The 18367-nt window shown below is 46.6% G+C and overlaps 1 protein-coding gene and 1 pseudogene across 5 annotated transcripts in view; one reads left to right on the forward strand and one right to left on the reverse strand.

Moving 5' to 3' along the window:
- POLE (DNA polymerase epsilon, catalytic subunit) overlaps window positions 1-18367 on the forward strand; it is a 61452-nt gene that overhangs the window by 3463 nt on the left and 39622 nt on the right. For all 5 annotated transcript variants that reach the window (XM_058531170.1, XM_058531171.1, XM_058531172.1 and 2 more), the window contains exons 2-16: window positions 3667-3808; window positions 4253-4333; window positions 4759-4803; window positions 4951-5043; window positions 5325-5479; window positions 6974-7115; window positions 7245-7325; window positions 8076-8183; window positions 8530-8640; window positions 8918-9003; window positions 9285-9404; window positions 10913-11045; window positions 11137-11250; window positions 11379-11591; window positions 11873-11980. In XM_058531170.1, the coding sequence (XP_058387153.1) occupies window positions 3667-3808; window positions 4253-4333; window positions 4759-4803; window positions 4951-5043; window positions 5325-5479; window positions 6974-7115; window positions 7245-7325; window positions 8076-8183; window positions 8530-8640; window positions 8918-9003; window positions 9285-9404; window positions 10913-11045; window positions 11137-11250; window positions 11379-11591; window positions 11873-11980 (1732 nt within the window). The remainder of the gene's footprint in view (window positions 1-3666; window positions 3809-4252; window positions 4334-4758; window positions 4804-4950; window positions 5044-5324; window positions 5480-6973; window positions 7116-7244; window positions 7326-8075; window positions 8184-8529; window positions 8641-8917; window positions 9004-9284; window positions 9405-10912; window positions 11046-11136; window positions 11251-11378; window positions 11592-11872; window positions 11981-18367) is intronic.
- Window positions 15946-18284, reverse strand: LOC131398632 (ubiquitin-conjugating enzyme E2 variant 2-like; annotated as a pseudogene).

The raw sequence follows: 18367 nt of genomic DNA on the forward strand, positions 1-18367 counted from the left end.
TTCTCTTTCGAACATGGGTAAACTGTAATTATTCTGGTTTATCTAGATGAAATCACACCTCTGGAGTTAAAGATTGTGAACCATTTGGGATGAACCTAAGCTCTAGAATCCTAACAGGTTTAGATAGTTCTGGTGGTGGAAAGTCTTCATCAAGTACTTATTTTAAGGTTTATGATAAAATCCGTGTGAAGAGTTGTTACAAGATCCTAGCCAGAGAGAGGCTTGGGAAGTTTGAGGCAGATGTACTGGTACTATAGAGCTGAGAAGTGAGTTTCCTTGTCAGTTGAGATAGTTCCTCTCACACAGAGCAATATTATATCCCCATTTTTATCCATACGTGGTTGTACTGACATCTAAACCCAGGCATCCTGGAAGATATATCATGTTTTTAAGGTATAGTTTATTCTGCTGCAACAGGTGTTTCCCTAACTCCAGTTAGCTCATATGCAATTGATAAACAGGAGAATGATGTCAGTAAAATGTGGCGATTACATTGGTTCATTTGCAGTTTTCCCTAGGCAAGGGGATCGGAATAGAGGGGTAGAATTACAATCTTCATTAGGAAAGGAAAAAGCTCTTAGCTGGAGTGTTGCACAGTTATGTGCCCTGTCGGCTCTATTTGAAGAAAATTTCATATGAAGCAAACTTCATATGAGCGCTTGCACCAGGGCCTCCCTCCCCAGTGAGGTGTACCTCAGCTTTGCACAAATCTCAGATGGCAGGCTGCACTTTTCTCTGTGCTCAGCAGTCATAAACCAGCATCTCGGCTCTCTTGTTTTTGTGCGTTTAAAACAAACATCTCTGTAAAAATATGGTTAATGACTTTGCTGTATAGAAATTAAAGCCATCTTTCAATGTCTATAAACTAGGTAAAGGAGAAAATGGCTTAGCTTGGATCACTGCCCTCTCTAAACGCTCATACAGTGAGGCTGAACCATGCAGCCCAATACATTGCAAACACTCTTGTTTCACTTTCCTACTGACTCATGTGAAATGCACCTTCCCAGATGTGCTGTGGCCACCTCAGGGGTTGTGCCAGTACTGTGCGTCATTTGCATGGGACTAGCACAGAGTAGTACCCAAAGCATTCAGTAAATATTTTTCCAACTCAAATTACATGACTGAAAACACAGACGAATTGAATAGTTCATTGAACTGATTTGTTTCAAATAACTGTCATTACAAAATTTTACCTTGTAGACAACTAAAAGTGGATATTCCTTTATATTTGTATTGATCTTTTTTTTTCCTTTTTTTCTTTTGGTGAGGAAGATTAGTCCTGAGCTAACGTCCGATGCCAATCCTCCTCTTTTTGCTGAGGAAGATTGGCCCTAGGCTAACATCCATGCCCATCTTCATCTACTTTATATGGGATGCCGCCACAGCATGGCTTGACAAGCGATGCGTCTGTGCGCACCCGGGATCCGAACCTGGGAACCCCGGGCCGCCGAAGCAGAGCGCACGCACTTAACCGCTGCACTACCGGGCCGGCCCCTGTATTGATCTTTAATAAATATCACACATACTATTTATTGAGCACCCACTGTATACAGAGAACCCTATCTGCACATCATATGCATCATGTGATTTAATCGTTACTGCTCAGTTTTGGCAGAACTAGAATCCCATCCAACTTAGTCATCAATATTCTTGCTCTTTTATGCATTGTACTGTGCTGCCAACTTTGCAGTTTTCAAAGGGCGTTTACATTTGTTGTCTATTATAATATGCATAAAAATCTTGTATGGTAGGTGTTGTTAATTCTATTTTAGCAAGAAACTAATAAATTTGGGAACTAATATTTAAAAAATAAATTTTAAAACAACTCTTTATTTTGAGATAATTGTAGATTCTCATCCAGTTGTAAGAAATTATACAGAGAGGGGCCGGCCCTGTGGCTTACCAGTTAAGTGCATGTGCTCTGCTACTGGGGTCCTGGGTTCGGATCCTGGGCATGCACCGATGCACCGCTTCTCCGGCCATGCTGAGGCTGCGTCCCACATACAGCAACTAGAAGGATGTGCAGCTATGACATACAACCATCTACTGGGGCTTTGGGGGAAAAATAAATAAATAAAATTATAAAAAAAAAAAAAGAAATTATACAGAGAGATCCCATATGCCCTTAACTCAGTTTCCCGCAATGGTAACATCTTACATAACTAGAGCAGGATGTCACACCCAGGAAATTGACATAGACAGAATGCACAGACACTCATTTATGTCTGTGTATGTATTTAGTTGGGTGCATATTGTATATTCGTGACCACCACCACAATCAAGACACAGAATAGTTCTGTCTCAAGGATCCCACATGCTACCCTTTTATAGCCAGTGCCACCTCCATTCCTCCCTCCCCCTCATCCATGGCAGCCACTAATCTGTTCTTCATCTCTAATTTTGTTATTTCAAGAATGCTATATAGGGGGCCGGCCCCATGGCTTAGCAGTTAAGTGCGCGCGCTCCACTACTGGCGGCCCGGGTTCAGATCCCGGGCGCGCACAGACGCCCTGCTTGTCTGGCCATGCTGAGGTGGCGTCCCACATACAGCAACTAGAAGGATGTGCAACTATGACATACAACTATCTACTGGGGCTTTGGGGAGAAAAAAGGCAAAAAAAGGGAGGAGGATTGGCAATAGATGTTAGCTCAGGGCTGGTCTTCCTCAGCAAAAAGAGGATTGCCATGGATGTTAGCTCAGGGCTGATCTTCCTCACACACACACAAAAGAATGCTATATAAGTGGAATCATGAAGTGTATAATTTTGGGGGGGTTGGTTTTTTTCACTTAGTATAATTCCCTTGAGATCCATCTAAGTTATTGCATGTGTTAGTAAGTTTGTTCCTTTTTATTGATGAATAGTATTCTCTGGGATGGATATAACACAGGTTAACTATTCACCTGTTGAGGAATATCTGGGCTATTTCTACTTTTTGGCTATAATGAATAAAGCTACTGTGAACATTCACAAACAAGCCTTTGTGTGAATGTGAGTTTTTGTTTCTCTGGGATAAATGCCCAAGAGTGAAATGCTGGGCTTTGTGCATTTTATTTATTTATTTATCTGTGTGTGTGTGTGTGTGTGTGTGTGTGAGGAAGATCAGCCCTGAGCTAACATCCGTGCTAATCCTCCTCTTTTTGCTGAGGAAGACCGGCCCTGAGCTAGCATCTATTGCCAATCCTCCTCCTTTTTTTTCCCCCCCCAAAGCCCCAGTAGATAGTTGTATGTCATAGTTGCGCATCCTTCTAGTTGCTGTATGTGGGACGCGGCCTCAGCATGGCCGGAGAAGTGGTGCTTCAGTGCACGCCCGGGATCTGAACCCGGGCCGCCAGTAGCAGAGCTCGCGCACTTAACCGCTAAGCCACGGGGCCGGCCCTGTGCATTTTTAATATCCCATGAGGCAGGAGCATCCAGACATGATTGTTGTTTTCATTAGTGTTCTGGTTACAGAGTTGAACAGGTTTTGAGGGTCCTGCTCCAGTCATATTTTTCCCATGAGTCCTGTTATTTTAATGGGCTGTTTTGCCAAATGTGAGGCTTTTCAGGGATGCAGATGCATCTACCCTGTCACATCTGAAATGCTTACCCTGGGTGGACTGAGGGTTGCAGGAGTGGATGGCGTCATGATCAGTGAAGACTGGATTTCTCTCCTCCTTTCACTCAGGGATGATGGCCCCTCTTCCTCTGTCTCCGCGCTCAAGCGCCTGGAGCGCAGTCAGTGGACGGATAAGATGGATTTGCGGTTTGGTTTTGAGAGACTCAAGGAGCCTGGTGAGAAGACAGGCTGGCTTATCAACATGCACCCTGTAAGCACCTGGGCTTGTCTTCTGTCCTCCTCCCACTCAGGATGGCAGCTGCACCCCTTGTTGTGACATAGCCCTTGTCTGAAGAGTGGGTGACACCTGGCAGGAACCTGTTTGGGTGATACAGGTAGAGATGGGATTGTTTGTAGCTCTCCTGCTTTCCTCTTTAACATCATTGGGCCATAAAGAGGCCACTGGGAAGACTAAGGTGAGGGGTGTCCCTGTTACCCATAAGAATAAAGCTTTCAAGGATGAGGAAGAAATTGAGAGAAATCCCTGTCTGGAGGCTGTTATGATGTGGTTCTTGTGAATGGAGCTCGTTGTGTTTATGCAGGGGTGGGGAAAGGTTTTCTTTTTAGAGTGCTCCATTTCCCAAAGAGTCAGAGGAAAGGGCTCTTGTACTGTGTAGAGGATAACTTGGTGCCATGTTGACTGATTCTTTCTTAGACTGAGGTTCTAGATGAAGATAAACGCTTGGTCAGTGCAGTGGATTACTACTTTATTCAAGATGATGGGAGCAGATTTAAGGTAAGCCCCTGAACTCCAAGAAGCTAACACCTACTCGGTGATGTGGCGTGGCTGGGCCCAAAATGATCAGTGTTCATTTGTCTCTGCAACTATGAAGAGAAAGGTTGGGAGGCTTCTAGTGTGCAGCTGCCCAAAGCCCATGGGGAACATGAGCCCCTTGGAGTGGCGTTAGTCCCCACTTAAGATGTCCTAAGAGAAGCTAGCTCAGAAAGACTGAAAGATGAGCGGTGTTATGTTTCTTAGACTCTTGCCCCTGCAATATGCGCAGGTCCTAATTTCCTGTTGCACCATCTCCCTTAAGAGATGTCAAGGTCAAGGATGCATTGGATCTAGGGTGCTTACAGGTAGAACAGCAAACAGCCTGTCTTCACTTTTCTCCCATTTTTCTTTCTTGTTGCCCCTGGATGGATTGGTGACTCTTGCAGGTGGCCTTGCCCTACAAGCCATATTTCTACATTGCAACCAGAAAGGTAAGTCTGTGGTTCATAGAATCACACGACCTGTGCCTCGTCCTGTGGGGGCTCCAGAACAGGAAATCAAGAGGCTTCTAGAGAAACAAGCAAGGAAAGAAATGGATTTTACTGACGGAAAGTCCTTTCATTCTGATCCTGATTTAGGGTTGTGAGCGAGAAGTTTCATCTTTTCTCTCCAAGAAGTTTCAGGGTAAAATTGCTAAAGTAGAGACTGTCCCCAAAGAGGATCTGGATTTGGTGAGTATCACCTGGACCTTCCAGGGTAAATGAGGCCGAGTCCACCCTGCCCATGGGGTGAGGTGGGAAGAGGCCAAATTCAGCACTGTGGGTGTGGGGCAGTAAGATGCTGGGGCTTTGGGACTGTCCGTACGTCCTCTTAGAGAACACACAGGATTGGGCAAGGTACTTTGGAGTTGCTGACTCTTTGACTTGTGCATTTACCTTTGGGTTTCTCTTGTTTGATTTCCCAGTAAAGTCCTTTTTCTCTTGAACTCATGAGCACGATCTCTTCACTGTAGCCAAATCACTTGGTGGGTTTGAAGCGAAATTACATTAAGCTGTCTTTCAACACCGTGGAGGACCTTGTCAGAGTGAGGAAGGAGATCTCCCCTGCCGTGAAGAAGAATCGGGAGCAGGGCCGTGCCAGCGACACCTACACAGCCATGCTCTCCAGGTCAGCTTCGTTCTCATAAGCAGAGCAGGACTGCTCCCCATCTTTCCTAAGTTGACAAGATGGCTAGGAGGTGGGAAAACTCATCAGTAAAGTTACCTTAGTGATCAGCTTTGTTTGATGTGGAAACACTTGAGCAATTAAGTAGAGTTTCTTGAATGCTCCATTTGTGTTAAATAAATGGTGGCTTCCCAGGTTGTGTTTTATTTTACATTTTCACTGTCCTTTTCTTACATAGGGGGTGGATTTGTGGCTCCAAATTGAGTTGCTGTAACAGTAAAGACATAGAGTCCTGATCCCACCACCTTAACACAGTCTGTTTTCATGGTTTATGGCAAGTGTTAAACTGTCTACTAATTTTATTAAATGCCTAGATTTACGTAGCACATCTTCTCCAGAGAACTTTGGGTTTTATACAGAAAAATTTAAATCCAGGACACCAAACACTGTTCATCAAGTGTTTAGGCATCAACAGTAATAGGAGGGGCCAGCCTCGTGGCTTAGCGGTTAAGTGCGCGTGCTCGGCTGCTGGCGGCCTGGGTTCGGATCCCGGGTGCGCACTGACACACCACTTGTCAGGCCATGCTGTGGCGGGGTCCCACATGAAGTGGAGAAAGATTGGCACGGATGTTAGCTCAGGGCCAGTCTTCCTCAGCAAAAAGAGGAGGATTGGCATGGATGTTAGCTCAGGGCTGATCTTCCTCACAAAAAAACACACCAAAAAACAGTAATAGGAAACAGAGTAAGAGATTAAGAAGAGGGAATCTTGGCTAATTAAAAGTTATGTTGACTTCAGAAGAACTATCATATTCTCTGGCAAAAGAATATCAATTTGTGATGGCTGAACATTTCTGTAGCCTCCCTCCCCCTATGGCCCATAAATTACTTTTCAGAGTGTATTGCAAGGTATAACCAGAGACTGAGTCCCCAGAGGCCTGAGCCTTCTCTAAAATTCAGTCTGTCCTTTTTTTCCGTTAATAGTTGATTCAGTATTTGGAAGCTTAGTGGACTAATATTGAGTGAATATTCTAGTGGTGGTTTTTTCCCCCTTGGATATGATAAGAATAACTACGATACAGAAATAGTTACCATTTACCATTCATTTCACCGTGCCGAGAGTTTTGTGGCTGTTACCTCACGATGCTTCTGCTGGTAGGCCTGTTACTGTCATCCTCATTTTCTTGATGAAACAAGCTCAACCAGGATGGGTCACGTCTGTAGATGTGCCTCCCAAGTCACAGAGTGTTTCCTCCTTTTAATTGTGGTGTAACTTGAATCCTAGAAAACACACACATCCTAAGTGTATGCTGAATTTTCTTGTGTCTGCTCCTCAGCTAGGGGGGTCCTCCCAGGTCATTCCTTAAGAAAGGCCTGTCCTGGTCATCTGAGCCACCTCAATGTACCTTTTGTGTTTACTCCGTTTGGACTCTAGTCTTCCCCTCCTCTAGCCCCTAGCAGAGTGTAGTTGAGAAGCTGCTCTCTCTCTCCATTTTGCAGTGTTCTGCAAGGAGGCAGTGTGATTATTGATGAAGAGGAAACCTCTAAGAAGATCGCTGACCAATTGGACAATATTGTGGACATGCGAGAGTATGATGTGCCCTACCACATCCGCCTCTCCATTGACCTGAAGATCCATGTGGTGAGTGGCCCATCACTTACAGGCAATTCCTAACAGCCAGGAGGTGATATTGAAGGATAAATCCGTAGAGAAACAGACTGCCCTGGACAGAAGTCAAGTTCTTTAGTTAATGTACTACATGTCCTGCAGGCTCATTGGTACAATGTCAGATACCGAGGAAACACCTTTCCAGTGGAAATTGCCCGCCGGGATGACCTTGTTGAACGACCCGTAAGTACTGCTTGCATTTCCTCCATCCTGAATTTCCACTTTTTTCTGGAGAGATCTAATTCAGTGCTGAAAGGGGAATTTAATTCAACGATTTGTTTGCTTTTTCGTCAAATACTTTCTTAAAAGAATTATGGAGTAGTCACTTTTATCATCAGTTACTGACCTGAGAGTTTAATTTCACTTTGCATCTATACATCACCACGTGACATCAGTATTTGAGCTAGGCTGGATCTGAATGTTTGAGGGAAAGCTCTGACTTCCATTTTGGGTGGTTGATAACAAAGTGATGTGAAAAATGGGTTCATAACTGGAAGGCCTTGGTTCAAGGATGGCTTTGTGATCTTGGGAAAATCTCTACTCCATTTTCTCGTTTCTAAAATGAAGATACTGGCTCTGTACTGCACTCTCCTGTCAGGATTGTCATCAAGGTCAAAATGAGGTAATGCATCTTAAAGAGCTTTGAGACTCAGGTGTTCTGTAATTCTAGGCTTTTCCTAGAATCAGGTGCTCTAGGCTTTTCTCGTACATGTTTTAATTTTCATACCATCAGTGAATCATGGTATTGACATAGGTTTGTCAACCCCAAGATACCTGTCCCACTTCTTTTGGAACCTTTTCCCATGGCAGCTTGACTCTTGCTTTTAGCAACTGGAGTTGGAGGTGGAGGTGGTGGGTGTCGAGAGGACCACTGAGGTCTCCAGATCTCAGCTTTGTTTGTGGCCAACTTAACACTACGTTTTGTCCCTCCAGGACCCTGTGGTTTTGGCATTTGACATTGAGACGACCAAACTGCCCCTCAAGTTTCCTGATGCTGAGACTGACCAGATTATGATGATTTCCTATATGATTGATGGTCAGGTAAGCAGTGCCTTCTGGCATATAAGCTCCCTAGGAACAGGGACATCATCTAGTCCCCAAGCCAAAATAGCATCCACCCCACAATTAGTATTTCTTGGGTAAATAATGAGTGAGTGGAGTCCAAGAAAGTGAACAAGCAAGCTGTTTTGACATCCAGCCATGCTCCTGCCTTCCAATAGAAATCCGAGACATTTGGGATTTAAGTAGTGTGTCTCTTCTTAGGAAACTAGGGCACCTTCAAGTTGCTGCAGAGATTTTTGTAGTTCGAGTTTCTGGTCCATGTGTTGAGAGGTGTATCTTCAACGTTGTGTCTCTAACTCACGCTGACTGCTAATGAACTTCCCAGGGCTACCTCATCACCAACAGGGAGATTGTTTCAGAAGATATTGAAGATTTCGAGTTCACTCCCAAGCCAGAATATGAGGGGCCCTTTTGTGTCTTCAATGAACCCGATGAGGTAAAGAGGTGTCACTTGGGAAACTGCCCAATATTTGGGGTAAAATGGGAATAAGAGGCATGTTGACACTTTTAAGGCCTTGGCGTTTATCTAATCAGAACCGCAACTCACTGGACTTGGTTGTCAGTGGTGTGGTCCTTGTTCACTTGGAGGCATGGGTAGGGGGTGGAAATAAAGGACTGACGTGAGGTTGCCTTTCCTGAACTTTGGGAGAGGTACTTGGAAATAGCTTGAGGAAGAGAAAAAGCGACTGACTGCTATGATTTGTTGAGTTCAGGTTCATCTCATCCAAAGATGGTTTGAACATGTCCAGGAGACCAAACCCACCATTGTGGTCACCTACAACGGGGATTTTTTTGACTGGTGAGTCTTATGTCTAATTTGTGAGTAACTAAAAAGTGTTCAGGAGGGGATGTTGCACGACAATGTGAGTATACTTAACACTACTGAACTGTACACTTAGAAACAGTTAATATGGAAGGAAAAGGTGTTTGGGGGAAGGGGATGAGGAGCACCGCTTGGTGGCGTGAGTGGGCTCCTCACTCCATTAGGAGTTCCCAGGTTTGCTCGAGTGTCCCCTGGGGGCAGTCTTCCTTGTCTCTGACGGAATTAGAGACTAAATGCCCCTTTGTGCTTGTCCCTAGGCCGTTTGTGGAGGCCAGAGCAGCGGTCCACGGACTGAGCATGTACCAGGAAATAGGATTCCAGAAGGACAGCCAGGGGGAGTACAAGGCGCCCCAGTGCATCCACATGGACTGTCTTAGGTAGGCCCTGCAGCTTACCCGGAAGCTCATAGTAGTGTCTCAAGGGCTTCCTGTGAGGGAGATCCAAGGCTCCCCTCTCACACACGCTGGTCCTGTCACACCCTCTTGAGGGAGGAAGATGGCTTCTGAGAAGCAGCTCCCATCACTTGAGAGGACAGCAGCTGCCAGCTCTGGCCAGATCTAGGGATGTGCTGTCTTTCATCGTTTCTTCATGATTCGTTCAGTCAGCAAACAGATGTTGAGCATTGGCCCTTGGGGTGGGTAAGCCAGACCAGAAAGAAAGGCCTGGTAGAGTGAGGTCCTGGTGCTTCGGGGGCTCCTGGAGGGGCCTCAGCTTCTCTACATGAGGTTGGGAGGCGGCAGCCAGGCTATCTCTCGAAGGACAAGCACAGTGTCCAGACAGGCTGAGGTGTCTAGGCTCAGGATAAGCATGTGCGGTAGCCCGAAGTGTCCAAAGGGAAGGTTGGAGAGGAAGGAGGTCTCATGGGCCTTCTGTGCCCTGTGAGGAAGGTGGGTTTTATCTTGGCCATCACGGACAGCCATCAACACATTTAAAGCTTGATCCATTTTCTGTTTAGCCTTGGTGTTATGGCACGTGGGTTGGAGGGTGCAGGCCGAGTCGTAATGTGAATGGGTGAAGAGAGGGCTGGACATGGGAATCTATGGATTGGGGAGGAGGGGCGTATGAGGCACGGGGAACGCTGGTTCTCAGGGTTTGGGATGGGCTCCTGAGGGGTAGGGCAGAGCTCACATTCAAGGTAGAAGCAGACTTGGCAGCCCCATCCACGTGGATGATCCAGAGACCATGAGGCACAGCGATGTGGTAAGAACTGTGGTAGTGGATGGACTGGAGAAGAGGAGTAAAAAGGAAAGAGGTGGGGGCCCTCAAGGGAGGTGGCGATGCCAGGGAGGCCACAGCGGGGCATTTCTAGGGGAGAGGATGGCCAATAGCGTAGAGAGGTTGAAGGGGGTGAGACTGGACGCAGCCAGTAGGAAGCTACAGGTCTCAGGGAGACAGTGGTGTCAGTGGTGGGGAGGAAGTGGAGAGGGGCACAGGGTTGAGGGGCATGAAGTGGCCTTGAGTGTTTCCATGCTGAAAGGACTGTGTAAGGAGAGTAGAGGAGTTTGACAACGGGCCTGAGGGGAGAGCAGGGCGACCCCAGCAGCACCAAAGGGACAAGCTGCGGAGGGGTCTGGGAGAGGCTGGAGGGTGTGGGTTCCTGCCCGCTCACCTTTGTATTTCTCTGAGGGTGAGAGGGAAGGCCACAGGGCTGAGAAGACTGGCTCTGGCATCTCCTAGTGTTTGGGGGTACATCTGTGAAATTAACTGGACCTGGGTGACAGGTTTTCACAAGAGGCCTGCGGCATGCAGGGTCTTGGTGGAGATCCTTGAGGTACCTGTTAGGACTCTGTGTCTTCCTGTGATATGTTCAGCTTTGCCCCTCCCATGGGTTCCTGGGCTTCATGTTGGAATCACCTCTGGCCTTTGCTCTCAATCTTCTTCCTAGGTGGGTGAAGAGGGATAGTTACCTTCCTGTGGGCAGCCATAACCTCAAGGCAGCTGCCAAAGCCAAGCTGGGCTACGACCCCGTGGAGCTGGACCCTGAGGACATGTGCCGGATGGCCACCGAGCAGCCCCAGGCATGTGCACCACCTCCGTGCATTCACCTTCCGCTCTGGTGCAGTGCTCACTGGGTGCCTTGTTGACCTGACTTACTGATTCTCTCCTCAGACTCTGGCCACGTACTCGGTGTCGGATGCCGTAGCCACGTACTACCTGTACATGAAGTACGTCCACCCCTTTATATTTGCCCTGTGCACCATTATCCCCATGGAGCCTGATGAGGTCAGTGTCTCTCTTGGCCCCTCAAACCATTCTCAACACACTACCTAACGGATCGGGTCCCAGACAGCCAAGGCGGATGCGGCTGTGGGATTTTGGTGTTTGATTCAAAGCCTGGCTCTTCCCTGTAGGTGCTGCGGAAGGGCTCCGGGACGCTGTGCGAGGCGTTGCTGATGGTGCAGGCGTTCCACGCCAACATCATCTTCCCCAACAAACAGGAGCAGGAGTTCAACAAGCTGACAGACGATGGCCACGTACTGGACGCTGAGACCTACGTGGGCGGCCATGTGGAGGCTCTCGAGTCAGGCGTGTTCCGCAGCGACATCCCCTGCCGGTTCAGGATGGTGCGCCCCTCCCAGCTCTCCTGAGGCTTGGGCCTCTTCCCATCGAGTGCTGGGGTGGGACCCCGAAGCCACAAGGGCTGAAGTAAATCCTTTGCCCACTTCTCTCCTTGAGGGCCCCTCACTGGACGTCCTTTGTCTGGCCTGCCCTTATCTAGGGCACTGCAGGGCAAGCACTTGGCTACTCCTGGAACGTTCTCTCTGCAGCCTCCTAACTGAGGTAGGTTGGGTGGTACCAGGGTGTTTTCCCATCTCACCCGTGTCCTCTCTATCATTTGCACTAGAATCCTGCTGCCTTTGATTTCCTGCTGCAGCGGGTGGAGAAGACCATGCGTCATGCCATCGAGGAAGAGGAGAAGGTGCCCGTGGAGCAAGTCACCAACTTTCAAGAGGTAACACTCGGCAGGGAGGCAGGAGAAGCCGTCTGTTCACATGCTCTGCTTTATAGACTGGCTTCTTTCAGTAGCAGGTTTATTATGTGCCTACTGCATGCTGGTGCTTAGGCACGGGGATAGAAGACACAGGGTCTCTTCCGGTCTGGTCCGGCAGGACAGGGCGGTGTCGCAGTCACGGTGAATGACCCGACTTAGTGAGTAGGAGAGTTTCGCAGAGGAGGCGATGGGCTCCTGAGCTGGCTCTTGGAACATGGTGGTGGACTGATATGGGATGGAGAAAGGCAGGCGACGGGTCTCATGCCCAGTTCACTTGGACTTTATTTTGTAGGCAGTGAGGAGCCACTGGAGGCTTCTTATTTATTTTTTGTTGTTAAGGAGACTTTAAAAATGATGACAGTTGGGGGTGGGCCCGGTGGTGCAAGCAGTTAAGTGCACGCGCTCCGCTGCGGCGGCCTGGGGTTCGCCGATTCGGATCCCGGGCGCACACCGACGCACTGCTTGGCAAGCCATGCTGTGGCGGTGTCCCATATAAAGTGGAGGAAGATGGGCACGGATGTTAGCCCAGGGGCAGTCTTCCTCAGCAAAAAAGAGGAGGATTGGCAGATGTTAGCTCAGGGCCGATCTTTCTCACAAAAATAAATAAATAAATAAAAAATAAAAACGATGACAGTAAATTTCTGCATATTACAGAGTAGGATATAGTGACTATAAAATCCATCAAATAATAGTTAGAAAGCGCCATTTACAAAGTGTTCCCATGACTGGAGACCCCAGGCACCTCCCACTTTGCTGGTTCTGTTCCTTTGGACGTGGCACACCTCGGGTCTCGCACTACTCAATACTACAGCATATTCAGTGATTCTAGTGGTTTGGAGTTTTTACCAGTTTTAGGATTGATTTCAAGAAACATCTTGTAGCAGATTCACTATTCTCTGCAAACTGTAAAGTACTGTGCAGCTGTTGCCAGCTACAGCTATCATATACTCTCAATGAACCAACCTGGGAAGAAGAGAGTCTAGGCTGAATAACAAATATGAGTTAAAGAATGCTTTACAAGGAACAAAGATATTGCTTTCAAGTCTAAGAAACAACTAAATGAGTGAGGAGAGTGAGGCTGATGCTCATCAGGGGCCTCCAGATGCCTTAGTGAATCCAGAAGTGAGCTCTTTCTAGATGACAGGTAGATCTCTTGTTAGGTGTTTCCAAAGTCCCTGAGAGTATTCCCTAAAGGGCAGCTGAGGATCTTTAGGAAAAGGTCCACAGGGTCACCTTTGTGTTCCTGAGTGATCATCCCGGCAGTGGTGTGGAGCACGGCTAGTTGGAGGTGTCAGCTGGGGGCTCACAGCAACATCTGACATGTCCAGGTGTAGTCCCGCCATCCGAACTTAGCTTTTTAGTCATCCCAGCCTTCCTCCCTTCTTGCTTGGACCTTCTTGTCTTCCCTCCCTAAGTAGTATTTTAGAACATGCCTTAGAGCGGAGAAGGATAGAGTGATTGTTCTCTTAATGATTAATTCAATGAGAAATAATAAGTATTACGTTTCTGGTGTGTCCTGTTCTGTATGATAGATATTATTTCTTTTAATCATTTTTTCCTTACAAATTTGGGTGTGTTTTTTATTTTGGAGGGTTTTATGGAATTTTTTAATACCAAGGGCAATTTTGCATTGAAGTGATTTTCTAATCTGACTTTACCAAATTTAATGTATTTATTAAAAAAAGATGGCCACCCTCCTGGTTAATTGTTTTCTTCTGGCTAATTTTTGCGTCTATTTAGGTGTTTTTCAGTTTTCTCTCCTCTTGAATGTCTAAAGCAGAAGTTGGCAAACTACACCCCATGAGGCCTGTTTTTGTACAGCCAGCAAGTGAAGAATGGCTTTTACATTTTTTAAAGGTTGTAAAAAACGAAATGTGACAGACTGTGTGTGACCAGAAAATCTAAAGTATTTATTATCTGGTCCTGTACAGAGGTTTGCTAATTCCAGATCTAAACGATTTTTTTAGCCAATTTGTCTAAGAATGCCAATGTATTAAATTATCTAATAAATATTATTAGATTAACTCCTAAATATAGTAGTTCTCAAATTTTGGTGTTGTGTACGTTTTATACAAAATAAACTTATCAAAATAAGTACATACCTAATGTTCTGATTTAACTGGGTATTACGTTGTGTGGAGTGAACAAAAATATATGACCATCAGAAGCCTGTTGAGGGCCGGCCCCGTGGCTTGATGGTTGAGTGTGCGTGCTCCGCTACTGGGGGCCCGGGTTTGGATCCCGGGCGTGCACCAACGCACTGCTTCTCCGGCCATGCTGAGGCCGCGTCCCACATACAGCAACTAGAAGGATGTGCAGCTATGACATCAACTATCTACTGGGGCTTTGGGGGGAAAAAATGGAGGATTGGCAATAGGTGTTAGCTCAGAGCTGGTCTTCCTCAGCAAAAAGAGGAGGGTTAGCGTGGATGTCAGCTCAAGGCTGATCTTCCTCACCAAAAAAAAAAAAAAAAGAAGCCTGTTGAGCTTTATTGAGACTTATATGATTTCAGTGACTACTTTTGTTTTTTAGGACAATATTTTTATTTCTGAAAGTTCTGTTGGTTCTTCTTTTTTTTTTTTAATTATTTATTTATTTATTCCCCCCCCCCCCAAAGCCCCAGTAGATAGTTGTATGTCATAGCTGCACATCCTTCTAGTTGCTGTATGTGGGACGCAGCCTCAGCGTGGCCAGAGAAGCGGTGCGTCGGTGCGCGCCCGGGACCCGAACCCGGGCCGCCAGCAGCGGAGCACACGCACTTAACTGCTAAGTCACGGGGCTGACCCTGTTGGTTCTTTTTCAAATGTGCTTTACTTATGTATTTTTTTAAAGGGGACTCTTTCTCTTCCTGTATTTTAGATGTTTGTTTTGTCTTTAGTATTTCTTTCTTTTTTTTTTTTGAGGACATGTTCCACATTTTATTTACATTTTAAGACTATCTTTAATCTCAAAATCACATATTCATACACCTATTTCCTTTTTGTTGATTTCCCTTACTCTTAAATGCATGGTTTGTCAAACACTGTAAACAAATATTTACCATGTCTGTTACATGTAATACACAGGAGCAACTTTTAATAGAAATTCATCGACCTCGCCCATGAAATTTTTTTTAATTATAAATATAGGTATCAAAACAATCCTGAACAGGGCCGGCCCCGTGGCTTGGCGGTTAAGTGCTCGCACTCTGCTGCTGGCGGCCCGGGTTCGGATCCCGGGCGCGCACCGACGCACCGCTTCTCCGGCCATGCTGGGGCCACGTCCCACATGCAGCGACTGGAAGGATGTGCAGCTATGACATACAACTATCTACTGTGGCTTTGGGGGAAAAAAGAAAAAAAACAAACAAAAAAACAATCCTGATCATATATATATATATATATATTTTTTGTGTGTGAGAAAGATCAGCCCTGAGCTAACATCTGTCAATCCTCCTCTTTTTGCTGAGGAAGATCGGCCCTGGGCTAACATCCATGCCAATCCTCCGCCACTTTATATGGGACGCCGCCACAGCATGGCCTAACAAATGGTGCGTCGGTGCGCACCCGGGATCCAAACCGGCGAACCCTGGGCCCCTGCAGCAGAGCACGTGCACTTAACCACTTGTGCCACTGGGCCAGCCCCAATCCTGAACATATTTTTGATACTACTAGTAGTTAGCACCCACACTGCTTCAAAAATTAACGCAATTTATGACAATATTCATTGTGCCTGCTGCTTTAGACAATTTCAGCTGAAGCTCTTTCATTAAGCAAGATGGATAAAGCATGCTATTTGTTTTTCCTTCTTGAGATTTTTACTTTTCAGAAACACACATGCTTAAATAGCCATCTGACACTTCTCGCCATGCTTTGATCTTGTAAACCTGAATTCCATTTTGAGTACTCCAGGTTTATGCTTAAATGACAATGCCTTAAGAGAAAAAAAATTGTGCTGCATTTTTCCTCCTGTTACCTAAAAACATAATGGGTGTACATATATTAAATATGTTCTTACAAATGTCCACGTCATGTTTACCAGCTGGAATTCTTTTAGTTAATGTGTGGGTATTCTGCATCGTGATATTTAATCAAGACATTAACATGAGTAAAAGGTTGCTGATTTAAGACAAGTTTGAGATCCACTAAAATTAATTGTTGTATGTTTGTCTTTCTGGTGGCTGTGGAAGCTTCATGTTTTTTTTTGGACATCATTAGACGTCTTAGCTCTTGAAGTACAACTTTAATGCTATATGAATTTTGCCATTTTGCTAACACCGGTATGCTCCATGCACCCACCATTCCACTGGAATTATTTATTCCATTCATATTAATTTTGGTTACAAATCTAACTGGTGGAGGAGCTTCTGGATATTTAGGTCCACATTCTACTTTCAGGCTATATATTCTGTTTTATTTATTTATTTATTTATTTATTTATTCATTCATTCATTCATTCCCCCAAAGCCCCAGGAGATAGTTGTATGTCATAGCTGTACACCCTTCCAACTGCTGCATGCGGGATGCGGCCCAGCCTGGCCGGAGAAGCAGTGCATTGGTGCATACCTGGGAACCGAACCTGGGCCGCCAGCAGCGGAGTGTGCATGCTTAACCGCTAAGCCACGGAGCTGGCCCCAATATGTATATATTCTGTTTTCATAATTTGTCTGTGGAGACTGCCATCTTCTCCTGCAACCTGACGCAGCTGCCTCTGGTCTTTAGTATTTTTAGCAATGCTCATTTTAGCATTTACTCCAGGAGGTTTATTCTCTGAAGTTCTCAGGGGTCTCTTCCCACTGTGTCTGCTCTCGGTCTTGGGTGTTTCTTCCCATGATCTGTAGTTTTGGAATGTGAATTCATCTTCAGCAGGAAGTCCCAGGCAGCCTGTTGAGGGCCATCAGGTAGTTTTAGGGTTGTTTCTGCCTGGTTCCACAGAAGTGACGCCTGCCTGGGGTTCCTTCTTATCTGGTTCCTTGGCTGGAGGGTTCCCAGACCAACTGGAGTACATAAACTACAGACCTGTTGGAAGGACTGGCCTGTGGTGACAGGTGCTCAGGGAAGACATTTCTTCGTCCAAAGCCCAGAATAGTGGTGGTTTTGGTGAGCAGATTTGTTCTAGTTTATCATTTTACAGAAGTGGCCTTTGAGAGTCCTGCCTTTATTTGGGGCTCTGCATTTCATCTTCCTGTAGTGTGTAGGTTGCCTTTCCCCGAGGAGGTATGAGAAATGTGCAGAAGAGCTTACACTGTGGGCGTGAGATGGCCGTCCTCAGAAAGGCCTGCGTGCAAGGCTGGCCCTTGGCTGGCACCTGGGAACTTGGGATTCAGGAGGTTTCTCGCCTTTCTCTGATAGGAGTGCCTCACGTAGCTACATTGCTTGTGCAAACATTGTGTTTTATGCTGAGCACCTGCTCTCCTTCTGGGAGTCCGTAGTTTTAGTACATGCAGGCTGAGGTGCCCATGTGACCATCCCCAATAAAAACCCTGGGTGCTGGGTGTCTAGGAGCTTCCCTGGGGGACAGCACTTGGCACGTGTTGTCACAGTCTGGTGCTGGAAGAATCAAGCTCATCCCAGCTGGAGTCTGGGCTCCTCCTGACTTCACCCGATGCACCTTTTCCCTTTGCTGATTGAGCTGCGTCCTTTCACTGTGAGTGACCAAACCCTGCGGGTGGTCCTGGGGACCCCCACACAGGGTCCAGCTTCTGTCAGGCACCCTCTGAGTTAGCTGACTGCTCTGGTTTTGAGTCTGCTCTTCACTTTTGCACTCTGGGATAACTTAGAAGCTCAGTTCTGCATTTACAGGGATAGTTTTCATATTTCATGCAAGATTTCTAGGTGTTTGGTATCAGGAGAGTTTTTAGGCTAACAGCTCAACCCTTAACTGGAAACAGAAATCTGATTCGTTGGTTTATAAAGTAATGCTGGAGACAGTCTAGAACCATGCGGTTCAGAGCCTGGTGTTTGGTCCAAGAGGGCCTGTGCTTGAGCCCACGCTACCTCTAGAGCCTTCTCATCCATCAGGTGAGGGCTCGCTGGGACGGGGACAGCGTGTCACGTGCCTGCACCACGGGGGCACCCAGGAAGGGTAGCTGTTGATACTCCAGCCGGGTCCTGTACTCACTGGCAAGCGGGCCACAGACAGTCTTAGGCAGTTTTCTCCCAACCCCAAAAGCTGTTCTGGGGTAGAGGCTGCTATTTCCCACGATGTTGTCCTCATTAGAGTTCTGCCCTTTCCTGCAAGCCTCCAGCACCTCTGGGGCCTGCTGTTGGTGGCCACCGTTAGTCATCCATCTGGGACTTGTGGTGCTTTCTTTGTTACTCTGGCTGTGCAGTCTCCAGTTTTTATCTTGGTCACTAGCCTCCACTTCTT

This window comes from Diceros bicornis, chromosome 35, assembly GCF_020826845.1.
Source record: "Diceros bicornis minor isolate mBicDic1 chromosome 35, mDicBic1.mat.cur, whole genome shotgun sequence".
In the NCBI taxonomy this organism is placed as follows: Eukaryota; Metazoa; Chordata; class Mammalia; order Perissodactyla; family Rhinocerotidae; genus Diceros; species Diceros bicornis.